Here is a 22,545-nt window from a genome sequence, read left to right as displayed (position 1 = left end):
ATCTTGAAGGTATTTATGTATCTAAGAGAGAAAAACCCTATGAATAGAATAGAACTAACATAAATACCTGCTTTCTTTCCAACCACAGGGACTGTCACTGGAGTAGTAATAGCTGGCGTTGGTTCTGCTACTGGTTTTGGAGATTTTAAAGCTGGAGGGGAAAAAAAAAAAAGGAGTTTTCATTTATTTATTTCAATAAATAATTTTGTTTTAGGCACCGTGTTCTCTAAGATGTTCTGCAGAATGTATGAATGTTCCAGTCTTTATAGTACTAAAGCTGAGATGTATTTTTAATGTCCTTTTAACCAGAAATCTCCGAATTTAAAATTCTGAATGGAAAATAAAAAAGATGCACAGGAAAGGCTGCATTGGTATTCATGACTAAAGAAGACTTACCTACTGCAGGCTTAGATTCAGGCCCAGGAACTGGGATAGCTGCTTGCTTAGGTTCTGGCATTTCAAACACAATGATTACAAATAGGTTAATTTACATGTTTTAAAATCTCATTGAATATTAAAATTAGAAGCAACATTGCAGAGAAAGTTAATAGAAGACAGACTTTATTTGTATCTTATTTAGCCAAAAAGAAATTTACTTGGGATGAATTCTGGTAAAGCCAGATAAAACAGGAAAAAAAAAAAAAAGATGAATTTTTCAAGCACTGAAGAATCAAAGACAAAAAGAAATCCAGAAGAATGCAAAGTGGTTAATCAGTATATGTCACAGACAGACTGGATGACAGTAATGTATTAGTATAATATAGCATGAAATGCAGCAAGGAATATAATTTAGTTGCTGCAATAAGGAAAATAGCACCACACATCTGTACCTTTTGGTGGTTCAGGCACATGTTTCTCCTCCTTTTTTATGACAGGTATCTCAATTTTCTTTTTAGGAACTTCTGGGACTTTAAAATATTATTTTGTAAGATATTTTGAAACTTCTTGCATCCCCAAATACCAATTTCTCTAATATATTTAAAAGTTTTCATTCTTTTTAGACTTTGAGTTTTAGATGTTTGTAAGTTTGGGGAACATCTATCTTTAAGACAAGGACTTGAATAGAAACACTAAGGGGGCAAAAGGACAAATATTTGCAAGACCTTAACTAAAGAATATTTGGATTAACTATTTCAACATAGTTATATTTTTATCAGTGTTATAAATTACTTGTAAAGTTCTCTACTAACAGTGAAGATGAGAAGTAATCACATGACACGGAAACCAGATCCAAATGTGGAAAAGGCGATGACAAATTTGGATGTGCTTCCAGCAAAGCTTTAACTCACACAATTAGGTTTATGACAGCCACCCATTAAAATATGAATTATAAAATTCAGAGAATTCTGAACTCTGAATTTCAGAGAATATTGTGGGATCTATTTATATATTTTTAATTTTTTATTTTTGGTATTATGTTTCACCAGATAGATTTGAATGAAAACTAATACCTTCAGGTTTCTTAATTTTTTCTACTGGTGTAGGTACTGGTTTAACTTCAGGTTTAGGTTCTTTCTCTGGTTTAATTTCTTCCTCTTCTGGCTTCTTTTTAAGAACTTTAAAAGAAAAGGAATTTCAGTTTTTAAAGCACAGATAAACAAAAGAATAGTGTAGCGAGCAAGACAAGACTAAACATATGTAAACAACAATAAAGAACTAAGCACATAAAATACTTAGTAAGATACTATTCTGAAAGCATTTTAAAATTCAAAGTCATCTAGAGCAAAAAGATGCTTATTTAAGACCATTCCCTCTGAGAGGAAAGATGTGAATGTTAACTGTCTATGATAGCATAAAATTTCTTATTGCAGAACCTTCATGGAAAAGATATGGTGGGTATATATTCTGGAAGAACAGTAAAAGATATTATTATAATACTGAGATTTAAAAAATAACATTATCTATTCACACATGTATATGCGTAAAGTAGGTTAGTTAATAATGACATTTCATGTCAAGTTATTTTTAATCTACAAACTCATAACCAGTATGAGATTAAAAATGTGTTAGATTAAATAACATCACTTCAGTTTCCTACTGCTTGCTTTTCAATACATTTTAGGAACTGTACCTAATGTATTTTTGCATCTACATTGAGTAAATATTGGATTTATTCTTTGAAGTTTTAGTCAGCAGACAAGTGCCTGTATAGAAGATTTGAATGACTTCTGTCAGTCCCATGCCTTCTTCTGCCAAAAATGACAAGTAGTACATTTGGACGATGAATTACTGTACATAATCATGCCTTAATAACTGAAGTTACAGGCAATTTTCAGGGACAAAACAGAGGATTCTGGATTAAACTCGTATTGACTTCAGTGAGGGAAGAAGGCTAAATAATTTGTCGTGTTTGGAGAGCTCAAATTTTTATTGTGACTGTTTTTCATTTTACTTATAATTGTCCTCTCAGATATCCATTTTGGGTATCTGATGAGACATGTCAGAAAAATGAACATTATGTTTTACTAGACTGTCTGAAATTAGGTGAGCTGCAAGGTACATGGGCATGAATAATGATCCCTGCCCGTATTTCAAAGAGAATGGGAATTAGTGCTACCTATTTTTTAAGCAGTAACTGAGCACAAAGTAATTTATAAGGCCCCAGACTTTGCAGAAAACAGGACTGATGTCCAACAGTCCCACTAACCCTTGGGAGTGGTGCAGTACTTTTAAGAAAACCGTAAAAGAGAATACTGTTTTACTTATGTGATTTTAAGAACATCTACACTATTGCTGGAAAATATTTAAGTGTCCACAAGCTGAAGACACTGGAAATTTTCCATAAGCTTTACATGGAACAGGAAAACAGAAGAGAGCTATAATAGGGAAGCAGTTTTCAGTGTTCTTGCCTGTTTTCAGCATAGATCCTTTGGATTTGTTAGACTTTGGGATACTCTTGCTTCATTCCTGCAGCTATAACTCTTTCCCCAATAAACATACATGAAGTAGTACTTTGTTCATGTAATTTTTCACACCATACAAAGCAGTGTTATTTAGGGGAATACACTGAGCAATGTTAATATGCTGGGATTTTATACCACTACAAGCTACTATACCTCTTTTCAGAACAACTTCTTCTTTTGGTGGTGGGGTAACTTCAGGAATTACTCTGCGAGGTTTCTTTACAAGTCCAGGAACTTAAAAGAATATTATTCCAGATTTTATTACAGGTTCGTAACAGTAGTAAGAGCTAATCAACAACTAACCACTCCAAACACACACAGATAAAATGATGGTCCACTACTGAACATTCAAAGCAAAGGTAAAACTGCTGAGATTGAAGTCAATTATTTTTAATCCTTTTTCCACATTATTTGTTTTCAGTTGCCTTACAGGCTTATACATAAAGGTAAATTTTCATACAAAACAACAAAAGAGAAATATGGTCTAACAAGACTAGAAAAGTTACGTATTCAAAGAGAGTTATAGTTACATTTTAATCACCTTTTTCTCTTGAATTACATGGTTATGTAGCTCATCCGCACTGTCTATGATACTCATAAAGATACAGTCAGCTTAGTCGCTAAACTTTAAGCAGCATTAACAAGATATGTTTACTGTGCTGCTTAGCAGCTTGTCTAAAGGTCCAGTACATATGAAAAATATAAGGGAATACTTGTAAAGCTGCTTGCTCAATTCATAATTTGTTGCCAACTCTAAATTGTCTTCTCACAAAATTAAGTTACATTTCAGACAAATAGTTACTATGGTTGAACTATGCCATACACATTTAAACAGTATAGTACTTTTTATTTCTCCTTAAGCAGAGAACTGAAATGAACATCTACACAAGTGGCAAACTCATAAAACCACTCTCTTTCTTACTCTTCTGTGATTATCTTTTTTGCAGTTTGTTAATATCCTGATGGGAAATTAAAGTGAACATAAATACAACAACATGAACATATATATTCAAGACTGGAGTACACTTTTGAATTATAACCTAATAAAGACACCATTTGATATTTCTAAGCAAATTGAAGAGGATACTGAAAGCTACAACTCTGGGCTCAAAAGAGGCTTCAATGAAGTAAGACGCTTCTATTAGGTAGGTACCTTTAGCTGGTGGGGGTTCCAATTTCGGAGACTCAACAGGTTTTGCAGTTACAACTTTCTTCTTTGATTCAGGAGCTTTAAAGAAAATTATTTGAATTTTATCATACACATCACTAGATTAAAAAAACCCTCAAACTTTCCAAAAAAATCAAACAACTGATTAATACTGTTGACCTAGTAGAAAGACAAGATCTACAAAGTTAAGATTCTGGCTGATTAACTGTTCAGAAGTCTGATGAATCACAGTTGATCTGAAAACCATGTTCACAAAGTAGCACCAGTAAATTATTGCTGGTAGTTCTTTTCATTTGTAAGAATGTGTTAAAGATAGCAGAATTATGTTAAGAATAGGAGAATGTGTTAACTTTCAAAAGATTTTTTTTTAAATACATGGATTTAATCAATAAGTTTTGAAAAGAACCCATGTAAACTGACTTGGCATGACACTGGTGAAGTAAAAAATATTTATCCACAATATGGTGAAAATTCATACAGGCTTTAGCATTAGTAAGACGCACCATTAGAATAATAAAAAATAAGAAAAAAAAAAAGAACCATGGTGATATGTTTTAAAGCACGCTTTTCAAGATTCATCAGTATAATTAAAAAAGGATTATATGTTTGAATTCCCATTGTTAATGGTGGATTCAGATGCTTATACCTTTAAGTAGTTCTCTTGCCAATTTAATATCTTCTGTTGGTGGAGTAGGTGCTGCTGGTTTTCGCTTTTCAGGAAGCTTCTTTTCAGGTTCCGGCACTTTAAATAACATTAGGTAGATTTAGTGTAAACTCACTACCACAGTAGGTGTGTGAAGAGTGCAAATATAAAGATGGTACTTTTCCATTTCCAATGAAGTTAATGAAAAATCACACAATTAATTGGAGTATAAAAGAGCTTTAGGCTATTGCTTTGTAGCTTGCACACAACACAAATATTCAAGTTGATATAAAAAAACACGTGTTAATAACATGAGAACAAATGTGGGAAACAAAATGATGAGAAGACTCCAGTTGACGGGAAACAAAGTGAAAGCAACTAAAATAAGAGCATACTGGTATACATACAACAGAGCAAGAAAAAAATAATAATGCACAATAATAAAAGGTGTCTGAAAGCCTCTAGGTACTTTGTATACCTTCAGCTGGCAAAGCCTCTACTTCTGCAACTGAAATTTCTTCTGTTTCTTCAAGTTCAACTTCCTTTAAGATTTCATATTCTTCAAAGAACATTGATAACTGGTGTAAGTTTCCAATGATAAGATCATTTCACATGAACATGCAAATATCACTAAAAAGAACACTAATTCAATATACACAGACAAATAACACATTAGGATACATAATCACACAGAATCTGTTCATACTGTTACCTCTGCAGTTAATGCATGCCTTGAGAAAACTATTTATATGTAATTTTAATTCAAGGTTGTGTGAAGAATAGTGTTTTTTATGCATACAATATAAATTAAATATTAAATTTGTGGATGAGTAATTGTTACTGGAAAGAATAAAAATGGTAATGTTCTCAGTTCATTCTAGATTATAACATGAATATAATACCAAATAGTAGGTTTCAAGAGACTTGAATTTAGTGAGAATTGATTATTGTATAAAAGAGAATAATATAGGATACTCATTCTCAAGAATATCCCATGTAGAATCATGTGAAAATACTTAATTTAAAAAACTATATTTTACTCTCATATATGAAAATATAATATTAGATATAAGAAACAGACTGATATAATCTAAAACATGAAGTGAAAAACTTACAAACACTAGAATGGCGAAAAAGAGGACAAATTATTTTTAAAGCTTATGTTTGGAAGAACTGGAAAAACGATTATCTTTACAATAATAGCCATGATGGCCTGTACCTTCACTTGGTAGTGGTTCAGGTATTTTAGGAAGAGCAATGGGTATTTCCTCCTCTGGGACAGCTTTCTTGGACACCTCAGGCACTTTAAAAAATATTAAGTTGTTTTACATGCATGTGTATAAAGATACGTACGAAACATAAGAAAGACAAAGACAACTAGCACACAGAAAATCACAGTGAATAAGAGTCCATAACGATCAAAGAGTGTTTATGCTCCAAAAGATCTTTCCCTGGGTAGTCAAGAAGGTAATATAACTGACACATTTTATATACTGAGTTATAAGTAAAAAAAAGGGAAAAGAATAGAAAGGATGTATTTTCATGGGGGAACCTCCTAGCAATATGTACCTTTGGTTGGAGGAGGCTCTGGTTGTTTAAATTCTGGCTTTTTAGGTGTTGCAAGAATCGCTTTCTCTCCTGGGACAGTTTTCTGCGGCACTTCTGGTGCTTTAAAGACATTAGTTAATTTTCATTTTTGTGAATATTAAGATGCATATATATGCAAAATACTGAAAAGTACAATGATGAGGAAGAGATTCAAAATATGAAGAGTAAAAATTTCAGTGAAATTACACACTCGGATGTTTAAGCATTGTCTATAAACTTGAATTGAGAGAACAGAAAAAAGGATGGCCTCAGTCACTGACATACGTACCTTTAACTGGAAGAACTTCATGTTTTTTAAGAACAGGAATAGGTTCTGTTACTTTGGGCACAGCCACAGGCTTCTTGGGCACTGCCACAGGCTTCTTGGGCACTGCCACAGGCTTCTTGGGCACTGCCACAGGCTTTTGGGGAACAACCACCGACACCTCCTCTTCTGGCTCTTCCTCCTCAACCACCTCAGGCACTTTAAAGATATTAGTTCCTTTTACTTGACAGGGACAAAGACCAGCAAACAGCTTAATGGTAAGCAGTGAAGCAGGAAAGGAAGAGTCCTTTTCAGATAACACCACTTCCTTCAAGTGGACTACTTGCAGCAAAGAGCCCAAGCGGGGGCTTATGACAGAGCGTTTGCCGACCAGCCCCACCCTCTGCCACAGGCCCATATGGACTCGTACAGACACAGCATGGCTAAATGCTGCTCACACCCCTCCCCACAGAAGGCAGAGGGGCAAAGAGCAGTCAGTACTGTGTCAACACCGAGAGCACAGCAGGCACTTTGGGACACCACCATATACCTTCAGCTGGAGGAGCTTCTGGCTCTCCAGGCTCGGCAACTGCTACCGCTTCCTCTGGTGGTACTTCCACCTCTTCCTCTTCTGAGACCTCTGCCTCCGGCATCTCATGCACTTCAAAGATATTAGTGTGTTTCATTTTACATTGCTGAAAAGACATGCCAAGTAGGAACAAAAAACAGGGCAACGCAGACGCTGAACACCACAAAAGCCTGTTCAAAACCTCACACGCACAGCACAGTAGGCCCAGCATGCATAACTTTGCAAGTCTCAGATTTAAGACAAAGACAGGCCAAGAGAGGGTAGGACAACACTTAAGAGAAGGAGATAAAGTATCTTCTTTGTCAAGTTATCCATGAAGTCAGGTACCTCTGGGTGCTGGAGGCTCTGGGGCTTTGGCAACGGCCACAGGTATTTTTTCCTCACGAATAGCCTTCCTGGGCACTTCGGGCGCTTTAAAGATATTAGTAACAGTCAGTTTTATACATTGAACAGGATGATGAACAGTGAAACATAAACGAAAGGTGCCCTCGAGAAAGTAACCAAACTGGTCTCATGGTATCAACCCCACCTCTCCCTCACTTGCTCACAAAAACACAAACAGATACAGAGTGCCTGTGTTTATGTACGACTCAAGGGCGAGGTGAGAATAAGGGTACCCTTCCATGTACTCAGCAGCCTTCCCTCCCAGGGAAGAGAGACTGTCATTCTCAGCCCTGCTGGGATCTGATGGTTCGCTGGGAACAACCTCAGCCCATACCTTATCTATTGTCATTCCTCGTACAGGCATTGATACAGAGAGGAACAGAAATCCCACTGGTTTTCCTTCATCTCTATTCCTGTCCTTCTCCGTTCCCATTCTTTCTTTATGCTTTTCACTTCACTGGTTTATTTTCTTATCTTGAGTAGTTCTCATCCCTCAATTCTCCTCTCACTGTGGCAACTCCCACAGCTAATATGGTTCACTGGATTTTATAACCATTCCTTCTTCACTACGTTCTCTGAAATGATCAGATATTTCTTTAAGCACTTAATATGCTATCAGTTCTTATAACTCCCTTCGTATGTGCATTTCTGAGTAACTTGTTTTGTTTTATAAATTCTGAAAGACTCATGCTTATGATACACAGTCACTGAGACTGTCAAAATAGTCATGGGGACATTTGTGTTGTCAATTTAAGACAATGTTTGGCAGTGCTCTATAAAAAAACAATGATCAAATTTTAAAAATCAAATTTTTGTGTCTGAAGATTTAGAATATGAAAGCGAAACAGTAAATTCAAAATATCTTTTGGGCTGTTCATAGAAATACTAAATAATTGAATTCCCAATTCACACAAAGAACTTGGAAATTTCAGGTAATCACAAATGGACAGGACATCAGATTTCAGAAGTAACATTTCAGATAGTAAGAAACAGTCTTGTTCAGGTCAATGTGCAGGGCAACAAGTACCTCGAGCTGGTGCAGGTTCTGGCTCTTTTGGCACAGCTACAGGTATGGGTTCTTCCAGAACAGCCTTCTTGGGTACCTTGGGCACTTCAAAGATATTAGTATATTTTAGCTTTGTGGTCTGTACAGATGTATATGAAACAATAAGACAATCAATAACATGCGCACACAGTCTTCCCTGAGAAAGCGCTGTGCTTACACTCAGTCACCGGTTGTGCTTTGCTTCACACACATTGTATGTCAAGGGTGTCAAAGATGTCATGCAGGACATGGGAAGTCTTTGTTTAGTTTCAGTTTTTGAGGCAAGGTGGAAATGCAGAAAACACACCCCATCTTTCTAACAGCTGGTCAGAAACTTATTAATGGAATCCAACTGTACTTGAAGGTCTGTTGCTTAGCATTCATGACTGCTTTGTCAACTCTAACAATTGTTAACGAAATTTCCATTTGCTTTAACTATTACCCTCCTTTTTCCTATGTTATTTCAGTATTTTAACCTCCTTTTCATTTTCAGTTTTCCACAGTTCCTGTCTTTGCAGATCCCTCTTTCTACAGAAATGTGTACTTTCTCTCCTCTCTGTTGGCTGATATTAATGAATTGCCCTTTCATGTGCTAACAGAATAATCAGCAGATATATCCAGTCTTTTGGTAGTAAGTCCACCTCCAGTTTAGTGGAATTTACTCACTTTTAAAGAGATAGAGAACTGATACGGCTGCTCTCATCCATTAATAATGATTATTGTAAGATTCTGGGATGCAAAATTATGTATTTTAAACTGAAGCCATATTTGCAGCCTGTTTTTCAAAACAACTTTTTATACTCATTAAAGTAACCATTCTGCAAATCTTAATTTTTAAAGTTTACAAGAAGGTCAGAAAGCTGATGATATTTTTAAATGAAGTAGATTTATCTGTAATGCATGCCACATTTTTGACCCTCCATTTCATATTACTTAAGCACGTATCTCAGAGCATAATTCATAAGGTTAGTTCAATTTAATTCCAGAAGAGCATTATGTTTATTTCAAATAATGACAGTATAATGATGATATATACCTTTGGCTGGTGGTAGTTCTGTTTTTTTGGGTTCAGCAACAGGTGTTTTTTCTTGTGGGACAGCTTTCTTGGGCACCTTAAGCACTTTAAAGATATTATTTTCTCTTAAATTCACAGTTTAGAAAAATACAAAAGATCATAAAACTGATGACAGAAGCAAAGAGTTTAGATATTTCTAAAAACAGAGGTTCATCTAGTGACTGGTTGGTTAATTACATATGCAGCCTTACACACAGTAGAAGCTGGGGCTGGAGACACATAAGAAATCTTACACAAAAAAAGTGGCTAACAAGAAATTAAAGTATTGATCAAGATACTAAAATAAAAAGCAGCTCTTCTCACAAATATACCTTTAGCTTCTGGGACTTCTGGTTTCTTGGGCACAGCCACAGGCTTCTTGGGCACTGCCACAGGCTTCTTGGGCACTGCCACAGGCTTTTGGGGAACAACCACCGACACCTCCTCTTCTGGCTCTTCCTCCTCAACCACCTCAGGCACTTTAAAGATATTAGTTCCTTTTACTTGACAGGGACAAAGACCAGCAAACAGCTTAATGGTAAGCAGTGAAGCAGGAAAGGAAGAGTCCTTTTCAGATAACACCACTTCCTTCAAGTGGACTACTTGCAGCAAAGAGCCCAAGCGGGGGCTTATGACAGAGCGTTTGCCGACCAGCCCCACCCTCTGCCACAGGCCCATATGGACTCGTACAGACACAGCATGGCTAAATGCTGCTCACACCCCTCCCCACAGAAGGCAGAGGGGCAAAGAGCAGTCAGTACTGTGTCAACACCGAGAGCACAGCAGGCACTTTGGGACACCACCATATACCTTCAGCTGGAGGAGCTTCTGGCTCTCCAGGCTCGGCAACTGCTACCGCTTCCTCTGGTGGTACTTCCACCTCTTCCTCTTCTGAGACCTCTGCCTCCGGCATCTCATGCACTTCAAAGATATTAGTGTGTTTCATTTTACATTGCTGAAAAGACATGCCAAGTAGGAACAAAAAACAGGGCAACGCAGACGCTGAACACCACAAAAGCCTGTTCAAAACCTCACACGCACAGCACAGTAGGCCCAGCATGCATAACTTTGCAAGTCTCAGATTTAAGACAAAGACAGGCCAAGAGAGGGTAGGACAACACTTAAGAGAAGGAGATAAAGTATCTTCTTTGTCAAGTTATCCATGAAGTCAGGTACCTCTGGGTGCTGGAGGCTCTGGGGCTTTGGCAACGGCCACAGGTATTTTTTCCTCACGAATAGCCTTCCTGGGCACTTCGGGCGCTTTAAAGATATTAGTAACAGTCAGTTTTATACATTGAACAGGATGATGAACAGTGAAACATAAACGAAAGGTGCCCTCGAGAAAGTAACCAAACTGGTCTCATGGTATCAACCCCACCTCTCCCTCACTTGCTCACAAAAACACAAACAGATACAGAGTGCCTGTGTTTATGTACGACTCAAGGGCGAGGTGAGAATAAGGGTACCCTTCCATGTACTCAGCAGCCTTCCCTCCCAGGGAAGAGAGACTGTCATTCTCAGCCCTGCTGGGATCTGATGGTTCGCTGGGAACAACCTCAGCCCATACCTTATCTATTGTCATTCCTCGTACAGGCATTGATACAGAGAGGAACAGAAATCCCACTGGTTTTCCTTCATCTCTATTCCTGTCCTTCTCCATTCCCATTCTTTCTTTATGCTTTTCACTTCACTGGTTTATTTTCTTATCTTGAGTAGTTCTCATCCCTCAATTCTCCTCTCACTGTGGCAACTCCCTCAGCTAATATGGTTCACTGGATTTTATAACCATTCCTTCTTCACTACGTTCTCTGAAATGATCAGATATTTCTTTAAGCACTTAATATGCTATCAGTTCTTATAACTCCCTTCGTATGTGCATTTCTGAGTAACTTGTTTTGTTTTATAAATTCTGAAAGACTCATGCTTATGATACACAGTCACTGAGACTGTCAAAATAGTCATGGGGACATTTGTGTTGTCAATTTAAGACAATGTTTGGCAGTGCTCTACAAAAAAACAATGATCAAATTTTAAAAATCAAATTTTTGTGTCTGAAGATTTAGAATATGAAAGCGAAACAGTAAATTCAAAATATCTTTTGGGCTGTTCATAGAAATACTAAATAATTGAACTCCCAATTCACACAAAGAACTTGGAAATTTCAGGTAATCACAAATGGACAGGACATCAGATTTCAGAAGTAACATTTCAGATAGTAAGAAACAGTCTTGTTCAGGTCAATGTGCAGGGCAACAAGTACCTCGAGCTGGTGCAGGTTCTGGCTCTTTTGGCACAGCTACAGGTATGGGTTCTTCCAGAACAGCCTTCTTGGGTACCTTGGGCACTTCAAAGATATTAGTATATTTTAGCTTTGTGGTCTGTACAGATGTATATGAAACAATAAGACAATCAATAACATGCGCACACAGTCTTCCCTGAGAAAGCGCTGTGCTTACACTCAGTCACCGGTTGTGCTTTGCTTCACACACATTGTATGTCAAGGGTGTCAAAGATGTCATGCAGGACATGGGAAGTCTTTGTTTAGTTTCAGTTTTTGAGGCAAGGTGGAAATGCAGAAAACACACCCCATCTTTCTAACAGCTGGTCAGAAACTTATTAATGGAATCCAACTGTACTTGAAGGTCTGTTGCTTAGCATTCATGACTGTGTGCTATGGGCTTGGGTTTGCTTTCATTGTCATCTTTTCATTTCTTGTTTCAGTATTACACTATATGCTGCTTACAGCTGTTTCATGTAATATTCATTTTAAATATTTATAGTATTTAAATACTCTGAACGTCATCATTGGCAAATGGCACTTCACTTGAATTATGTCCTTGTGTTTTGGATGGACGGAATATGGTGCTAGAGAAAATGTTTACTTCTCTAGACAGTATTTGGGACTTTCTAAAAGTAATGAAATGGTGAAGCAGTGCATCAATTTGTTGTGCATACAGTTTTTGAGTATTTCAACTTTAACATCTTTCATCTGAGTATTCTGAGAAAATCAAGCCCTCATTTGACAACCTTGCATATTAATTCATATCTGGTGCATTTCTCTCACATTTTAGATGCTAGAGTATGACTATAAAAGGTCAATTTAAAATGGGATTCATTGAAAGAAAAAAAAAAGGAAAGAAAGACAAATACACAAACAGGAACAACAAAACCACCATCCCTGTGATGGTGCTCATGATGACATGTACCTTTAGCAAGTGGAGCTCCTGCTTTTTTAGGTACACCATCGGACACTTTCTCCTTTGGGACAGCCCTCTCAGGCACTTCAAAGATATTAGTTCAATTCATTTTACAATTCAAATACATTTAAACATATGTACACAGACCGAAACATAGAGGATGTGAAATCTTGTGAAATAATGTCACAAACATGCTCAGTGTGATTTGTAGCGGCAAGCACAATTTAAAACCTAAGGTTCAAAATGACAGAAGAGGTTAAAATCATATTTAAGAAGATTAGGTGTGTTTATCACGTATTCATGATAATATGTACCTCTGGCTGATGGAGGTTCTGATTTTTCAGGAACAGCTACAGGAATTTTCTCTTCTGGGACAGCCTTCTCAGGCATTACAGGCTCTTTAAAGATATTAGTATATTTTAGTTATTCATATTAAGCTTTATTATGAGCAGTGAAACATACTATACTTGAGAGAAGGAATAGACATCCTACTCATAAGATGTACCTTTAGCTTGTGGAGCTGCTTGTTTTTTATGTATGGCAACAATCTCTGGCTTTTCAGCTGTCTTGGCCAGTGGTGGTTCCTCAGGTGATAAAACAGGCTCTGGCTTCTCAGGTGCCACTTCAGGTTTCAGTTTTTGAAGTGCTGCAAAATTCTCTGGTTTTCGGGGTGCCAAAATTTGTTCTGAATCCTTAGGCACCATAACAGGTTCTGGCTTGTCTTGCACCGCAACAGGCTTTGATTTTTGTGACACTGCAATAGGCTTCGGTTTTTTGAAATCTCCAGCAAACTCTGTTTCTTCAGGTGCCACAACAAGCTCTGCTTTTTGGGGTGCCACACGAAGTTTTGTTTTGGGGGACACCACAATGTGCTCTGTTTTTGGGGGTGCTGCAGCTGCCTCCGAGTCATCAGGTACCACAGTGATCTCAGGTTCCTCAGGGGCCATGAATGGCTCCAATTTGGGGGGTTCCACAGTAGGCTTTTGTTTTGAGTGCACCACACCATGCTTTATTTTTTGGGGTGCTACATCAGGCACGGGTTTCTCAGGTACCACAGCAAGGTCTCGTTTCTCAGGTAAACCAACATGATCTGTTTTCTTGGCTGCCACAACATGCCTTTGTTTTGGGGACATCACACCATGCTTTAGTTTTTGGGGTGCCACATCAAGCTTAGGTTCCTCAGGTACCACAGTAAGGTCGGTTTTCTCAGGCACCACAACATGTAGTGTTTTTTGGGCTGCCACAACTGGCTCTGTTTCCTCAGGTGCCGCAACAGTTTCTGCTTTTCGGTGTGCCAAGACAGCCTCAGGCTCCTCAGATGCCACAACACCCTCTGTTTCTTGGGGTGCCACAGCAGACTTTGTAACCTCAGGTGACACAGCATGCACTGGTTTTTGGGCCACTGTCACAGCTTCTAGTTCTTGAGGTGCCACAAAGTGTTTTACTTTGGGGGGTCCTGCAATGTCCTTTGGTTTTCGTGAAACTGCAACAGGTACTTTCTTTTCTAGAACAGCTGTCTTGACCACTTCATGTACATAAAAGATATTAGTTCTAAATTAACAGTTGCTCAGACACAAATACGTACATTAAGTAAATCATAAAACATAAAAAGACAATTGGAAGGGAAACATTAAAAACGTATGAGGTACCAAGCATTTATGTTAGCCTTTTTAAGGATGGAGATAACACATATTGGCTTTTCTTCCTTCAAATACACACACATACACACCTCATGCCCCCACATATGTAAGCATACACATGCAATGACAGTATATCTTAAGCTCTATGTAGAATTCACAGTATTTACAAACAAAGTGGACAGGATAAAAGATGTTAATAATTTTGCAAGTAATAAGCTGAAGACTCAAGAATTATCAGTGATGGCATCCAGCTTTTCTTGGTAGGGCTTCTGATATTTCAAGTATATTGATATGTTCTGCTCCTAGCTACTATAATGGGTAGTTTCTCCTCTACTACTACTGTAACTTGAAAAATACTAGTTACGGTTGTTTTCATGAACTGAAGCATGTAGTAAGTAGAATGGTAAGAATAATCCAAATAGTAAGAAGAATTGAAGTGAAAAACGCAGGTAATTCAGACGTCCCGAATTTGTCACTATTCTTCAAAAAGACCCTTGTATGCCTATTTCACACAGATATGCAGATACATAGAACGAATACAGTCCGGTCTCTCAGAAGACAGAAGACCTGGAAAACCACAGTGTTTAAGAAAAGAGGAAAATATTGCTCTTATTATTTTATTAATGTTGAGATTTACCTTTCTCTAGTAGAGATTTCGGTTCTTCAGGTACAGCCTCTGGTTCTGGGACAACCACAGGTTCTGGTTCTTTAGGCAAAATCTCAGGTTCTGGTGTTTTAGGAACAGGTAATTTCTTCTCTGGAACAAGCTTCTTCGACACTTCAGGTTCTTTAAAAATATTTATTTATTTTACTTTCAGGAATTTGAAGAATTGGAATTAAAAAGGAGACAATAGCTCCAAGGAGAAAATTATCAGACCACATCAGAAAAAAATACCCCTCATAAATAGTCTATTTGTTTTTAATATTGCCCAATGTGCACCAATAATAGCCATTGTTGCTAAATAAGTTATTCACAAGGGATGACAACACAAACCATAACACCTACAAATATTAGAATATAACAAAGAGGATAACATAGAATTAAAAAGATGACATTCAGATAAACCAATTAAAATGTTGTGTGATTTTATCAGTACTGAAAATGTACCTTTAGGTGGTGGAGGTTCTGGTTTTTTAGGAACTTCAGTGTGTACTTTTTCTTCTGGAACCACTTTCTTGGGCACTTCAGGCACTTTAAAGAAAATAATTTCTGTTATTTGCATGAAATTCAAACAGAGTGTCTTTAGCACTTGGGACATAAAAAGTAAAACTCAGGGACATCAACAACATCAGTGGTTTTGGATGTAAATATCAACTTTTTCGTATTCCTACAGAAAATATTCTCTGAGGTAATGGTCTTTTACGGGCTACAAATAGGTTAGCTTCTTTGTTTATCTCTCTTACACATATAAAAGGTACAATTTAAACAACAACAACAAATATAGAACATTTATAATACAAGAAAATAACCATTTATTAAAATAATACACTAATTTATTAAATAATACTCAAAGGGTTTTTCTGTCATTCATTGTTTACAGCAGTTACCTTTAGCTGGTGGAGGTTCTGCCTTCTTTGGTACTTTGACTGAAATCTCTTCTGTGACCACTTTCTTTGGTACCTCAGGCACTTGAAAAATATTAATAACTTTTACTATAAGAATTTCATGGACAGCATTAAAGAACAACAGCAGAATAGTGTTAGTGAGTACACCAATTACAAGGATTATCTTTTTCCATGTTGAAAAACAAAACATTTGCTCACTTGGAAAACCTCAGACAACAGAAGAAAATCTCCACAAGGGACTTGGGTATTGTCTTCTATAGTGTCAAAACAATAAAGAGCAATATTTTCCATTTTGTTTTTTATTATTTTATTTTTCTCCATAATGACAAATACCTTTAGGTGGTGGAACTTCTGGTTTTTTAGGCTCCATGACTGGTATTTTCTTGTCTGGGACTTTCTTGGGCTCTTCATGCACTTTAAAATTAATACTTAAGTTAATACAAAGAATATAAAGAAATTTAAATAACATTAAATTAGAAAAAGAAACAAACAAAAGGACACCAAGTAGGATCAATTAAAGATAATATCCTTTACCAAATATGCTTTTTGCTCTCAATCAAGATTGATAGACATTTGAGAGTATCAAGTGGAAAAAGAGTCTGCTTCAAAAATGAAGTATATAAATCACAGTTTAGGAGATAGAGAAGATGGGGAAATAGTATCAAAAGATTTTATCAGTGAAGGAAAACAAATTATTGTTATGGATTTATTAATGACAAGTACCTTTAGCTGGTGGTACTTCTGGCTTTTTAGGCACAGGAATTTTGATTTTCTCTTCTAGAACTACTTCCTTGGGTGCTTCAGGCTCTTTGAGGAAAAAAATTATTTTCAATATATAGGATTTTACAGTTATGTTCAAATATATATATGTTTATGTTCAAATATATATTCAATATATATTTTCAATATATAGGATTTTACAGTTATGTTCAAAACTTTGGAGTAGAAACTGAAAATTAATGGAACCATTGATTTCATATGTTTATTCACTTTACATTCCTTTATGTCCCTGTAAAGTCTGAGGTAAAACCTCAGAGCCTTTTAAAGCCTTAATCAAATGCAGATCAGCAAGGTGGCTGACTTAAACACATCTCTCTACATTAAATTATTTTTCCATTTAAGTCAGTGACCTCCCTGCATCTGCATTTGACTAAAGGCTGCCATTGTCCATTCTGCCTTCCTTGTCACATTCTTCTATGCATGATGATGTCATCTCTTTATCAATTTTTTGTCTCTTCATGGAGGGTTTTCCCCTGTGTTAGAGGACTGTATCACTGTGTATTTTGAGATTCTTAAACACTCTTTTGCAGCTAATTTTTTACTGTAAGATTTCTGCTGTGGTCCTTGAGGATTGATCTCATCTCTGCCCAGTTACATGAGCATTTCTAACTCACCGATATGCTAATTACAGCTACCGCTCAAGAAAGAGAGTTTCGAAAGCAGTAACATATACAAACTGTGGCCACAGAAAATAAATATAATAGTACAAAACATACAGTCAAAAACTAATCCACCAAATCAAGGTAGAGTTTTTTTTTGTTTGTTTTTTTTCTCTTCCATGTTTTAGTTCTATGTAATGAAACATACCTTTGGCTGGTGTTGGTTCCAGTTTTTTAGGCACAGTAATAGGTACTTTCTCTTCTGTAATTTTCTTGGGCACTTCTGGCACTTTAAAGAAAACAACATTTATTTTTGTTACATTTAAGGCATTTAAAGATATGTGATATTAAGAAGAAAGAGTGTCAAAAGAAGAATATTGTCAAGATTCAAAAGATTAGATATGAAAAGAAATATGTAATGCAAAAAGATTTGTATAGTACTACACAGTACTAGGAATTTTTATAAATGAGAAATAAAGGGTATTTTTTTATTTTCATGTTAACCCTTCTGCCCAAGAGAAAGAGAAATCTCAGAGTGTCACCTTTATTGACATATAACGTTCAGGTGGTACTCCTGTCTTTTTAAGTACAGCAAAAGGTACTTTCTCTTCTGAGACAGATTCTTTAGGCAGCTTGGAAATTTTAAAGATATGTACTTTTGAGAAACAGAAAAATAAAACATGGAGTACAGAGAAGTAAGACAAAACAAGTAGATGTTAAAGGACAGTCTGACAACAGTTACATGTTCAAAAAAGTCTCAGCAAAAAACAAATTGAAGTTTGAAGAACAGGTTTCTCTTCAGGGATACCTTTCGTGGGCACTTCAGGCAGTTTAAACTTATTTATTGATTTTAATTTTTATTATTTAAAGTAAACATACAAATAAATAAGACTAGTAGGGAAACAGAAGAACAAGCATGTGTAACATGAGTGTCACAAAACTGACGTGGATTATAAAATATTAAATGAGTAACTACGTAAGAAACACAAAATATATTATCATCAAAAGACAAGACCTCAGGTTTATTGGGCTACTAAAGTACCTTTAGATAGAGGAGATTCTGGCCTTTTAGACATTGGTCTAGGTTCTGTTGTTTTAGGCACAGCAATAGGCACTTTTTCTTCTGAAGCATCTTTCTTAACTACTGTAAGCACTTTAAAGATATTAGTTCATTTTAAGAATTTATATAGGACAGAAAGACAAGTCACACAGAAAAATAAGTTTGACAAATAAGTAAAGAACAAAAAGAATGAACACAAATATTAGTTATACTGAACAATACTTAAACTATGGACATTATTAAATTTTTTTTTTTGGAGGTCATTACTTTGCAAGTTTCAGGAAAGATGATCAAGAAGATCATATACCTCTAGGTGGTGGAGCCTCCTCTTTTCTATGAACAGGAGAAATTTCTTCTTCTATGTACATTTCCTCATAAACTTCACGTACTTGAAAGATATTAGTTTAAATATTTAAATTAACTCAGAGTAATATCTTCAGACAACAAGACGATGTGAAAAACAAATAACAGAGAAAATCAAATATTCAAGCTCAGCTTAAGACACACAGGTCTATTTTGTATCAACCCTCAAATTTAGTCTTGTTATAAGTGAGGGAAGAAATAACCTTGTATACTACCATGATCCGACCTCTGCAGGTTGCGAGAAGAAAGATTTTTGTTATGTCCTAAACTGAGTTACTTCTTGAGTGCTGAGAGATGGACTTCTCTGACTACTCTCTATCAATTTTTCAATGTCTGTTTTATAATTATTGCCTTCCTTGGACTGATCTCATGTAGCAGGGTCCCTTGCTTTTTGCCCCTAAATCTAAACAATTTTTACCCCTCAAGAACAACTCCAGGTGATATATATATATATATATATATATAAATTTTATACCGTGGCTGCTAACTACACTTTAGGTTATGATACGTAGAATTTTCTCAAAATCATTAAAGATATATACATGAAAACAGATCTTTTATCCTTCAAACCCCACTCAGAATGTCTTGTACCTTTAAGGTGCGTAGCTTCTTTTGGTAGAGCAGGAGGTATTTTTTCTTTGCGGACATCTTTCTTTGGTACTTCAGGAACTTAAAAAGATTGGTTTATTTTACAAATTTGCACTAGGAAATAAGTATTACAGTTTTGTAAAACAATAAAAAATGCTACTAGAAAAATATTAAAATATATAGTATTAAGCTGTGAATACAACTTGGCAACTTAACTTCATGCATTTCTCTGTTTTTGGAACTCCTAACACTTACAGGTCTGAATTTTCTCTTCTCTGAAAGGATAATATTTGTTGTTGTTGTTGTTATCAAACAACCTTTAGGAATTTTGTCAATTCAAATGTTTTTATTTCTTTAAAAATTTCCTAAAAAAGGCAAAGCAAAACTCCAGTGAAGTTAATCAAATATTTTGTCAAAGTTTTCAACTCTGGAATTGTATTTTATTACAAAACTGTTTCTATAAAATATTTTGTGGGTTTTTTGATTTTTTTTCTGAATTGAAGTCTTAACCTAATCTTTATCAGAACCCCTGACATGACTGGAAAATGTGCTTCAGGAACAAGCTCTGTAACGGCTTTTTTTTTTTTTTTTTTTAATAGCAACATAGAATGTAGTTTGGGAAATGGAATATGACAAGAAGTCAAAAAATATAAGGTTAATCCCTGGGCCTGTAATGAATTACCTGTCTACTAATTTTTATTTATTTATTTATCTATTTATTTATTTATTTAATTTTCTGAGAGGGGGGGGAGTAGTTGTATAAATTTGTCTGTTTAAATTTTAAATTCTTGATGCAAAATGTATCAATATGTTTGAGCAGTCCCTGACACAAGCCAAAAATAAGAATTTACACAGAATGATCATTGAATTTGTTTTCCTGAATGATGAATGATTGTCTTAGTAGTTGCTCATTCATTAGTTTAACATATGAAGAAAGCTGCTGAAATATTTGGATTTCTTTGTGTTTGCAAAACGATTATATGTTTTTCATCTCTGATCTCCCTGTATACATGTTCTCTTCCTGAGATAAATAAATTACTTTTACAATAGGAAATCAAAGGGAAGAAAACTGTGTGTATAAAGCACTTTATAATGCTGTTCAGAAAAAGCAAGCATGAGGGGTTTCTTAGTACCTCAATTTTGAGAGAATAGAAAAAAAACCATTTGGAGATCGTATACCTTTAGTTGGAGGAGCTTCTTTATGGACAGCAGCAGGTATTTTCTTAAGTGGGACAGTTTTCTTTGTCACTGCAGGTTCTTCAAAGATATTATATTTTTAAGAACATTATCATATAACAAAATGTAAGTAACAAAGCAAAGAAGCAATGACAAGCACATAGTATCTAAGGAAACATTAGAATGAATACATTAAATAGCTGACTGGAGCACAGATGGAATGATGACAATGAATAACTGATTTGTAGGGTACACGTTACTTTATATATTGTTTGAATAGTTGCAGTACCTTTAGCTGCTGGAGCTTCTGGTTTACTAGGAATAACAACAGGGAGTTTTTCTTCTGTTGGAAGATCTTCATAAACTTCAGGCTCTTTAAAGATATTAGTTTATTTTATGGATTTTAATATTATTTACAAGACAAAATTAGAAAGACAACTTATAATGCACAGACATGTATATAGACAAAGACCTGTTTGAACATAAATTATTTAAATATCTCATTTCAGCCTGATCATTTACCTACTATTGCTAGAAGTGATCATTATCAATTAGTAAAATACAAATTTTCAAAAATATTTCATTTTATTTTCTAGTTACTTAGTTCTCTGTGTTACATAGGACATTGTATTTGAATTGAGTTTCCCATTTCCCCATCTGGAGTTAATTATCTATATCCCAGCTCAAAAATTAATTAAGACATACTCAGGATGGTTTTTAAGCCAACATCTACTTCAGTCCATTTTTTTGTTCTAATATGGCTGAAGGGTTTTCCTGGATCAGAAATTTAGTTTCTCTCTTATGCTTTTTTCACCCAACAACAGGAGAGAAAAGAACATCTAAAAATGTTAAACTATAAATGTTGGGGTTAGAGAGTCTCAAAGACATGCATAGAAATTACTTTTAAATAACTAAAAAAATAATAATACATAAATTGAAAATGTCTCATGTTTTAAAAAACAACCTAGAACATGAATCTCTGCAGTTTACTTCTTGGTAGATATTTCACTGATGTACCTTCATACAAAGTAGGTTCATCTTCTCCAACAATAAAGGTGGATACTTTATCTTCAAGGACAGCTCTCTTGTGAATCTCAGGAACTTGAAAAGATATTATCCCTTTTTTTAGTAACCTCAAAATATTTTTCAACTTTTAAATTCCCAAACAGAAATAAACCCAGAAAACTAAGATTTTTCGATGGCCCAAATACTATGCATTTTGATGAAAGATATATTATACAGTCTAGAACAATGAATTATGTAGAAAATTCATTGTTTCTGCTCTCAAAGAGCATAAGCCATTTGCTTTTCACACTGTATCTTCATGCTGATATTTCCTTCTGATATTTATAACAGATTTATTGGTTTAAACTTGCTCTTGCCGTATTACTTCTCAGAATATCATGACCATTATACTTGTTTCCAACTCCCAGTTTAAACTGAATTTACAACTACATCACAAAAATAAAAGCACTGAAGCTTTTATGTACAGATGGTGTAAGTAGCAATACGTTCTCATCACATTTTCTTTCATAAATCAGTGTATTTACTGTCTAGCACATGTATAGCACATATATGAAATGTTTGCCTAAGAGCATTCAATTTATCACTCAGAACTGAATCTGCAGTTAGAGACTAGATTATATCCTTGTCATGGCCTAAAGAATTTTAGGATTCTTTTAGAAGATGTTAGTTTGGGTAAACAATGCAAATATTTCCTTTCCGTAAAATCTCATATCAAATGTTCTACCTTTCTTTGGTGGAACTTCTATTTCAGCTGCATGTGTAGGTTTCTTTTCTTCAGGAACAGGTCTTTTGAGAACAGCCAGCCCTTTAAGACATTGTTTGCTTTTAGGGCTTTTAAATTTTCTTGGAAGAAGTTAGAAAGAAGAACAAATCTAACAAATCTACGACAGATTCATGAAGCAACAAAGGATT

The 22,545-nt window shown here is 35.5% G+C and overlaps 1 protein-coding gene across 1 annotated transcript in view; it reads right to left on the bottom strand.

Annotated features, from left to right (window-relative positions):
* TTN (titin) overlaps nucleotides 1–22,545 on the bottom strand; it is a 239,629-nt gene that overhangs the window by 103,876 nt on the left and 113,208 nt on the right. The window contains 8 exon segments of the mRNA XM_035572644.1: nucleotides 68–151; nucleotides 397–450; nucleotides 831–908; nucleotides 1,452–1,556; nucleotides 15,584–15,667; nucleotides 16,024–16,104; nucleotides 16,765–16,848; nucleotides 17,629–17,709. Coding sequence (XP_035428537.1) covers nucleotides 68–151; nucleotides 397–450; nucleotides 831–908; nucleotides 1,452–1,556; nucleotides 15,584–15,667; nucleotides 16,024–16,104; nucleotides 16,765–16,848; nucleotides 17,629–17,709 — 651 coding nt within the window.

The sequence above is a fragment of the Cygnus atratus genome, chromosome 6 (assembly GCF_013377495.2).
Source record: "Cygnus atratus isolate AKBS03 ecotype Queensland, Australia chromosome 6, CAtr_DNAZoo_HiC_assembly, whole genome shotgun sequence".
NCBI classification, from domain to species: domain Eukaryota; kingdom Metazoa; phylum Chordata; class Aves; order Anseriformes; family Anatidae; genus Cygnus; species Cygnus atratus.
The sequence above is the reverse complement of the archived record's forward strand: the minus strand, read 5'-3'. Positions and strand labels throughout refer to the sequence as shown.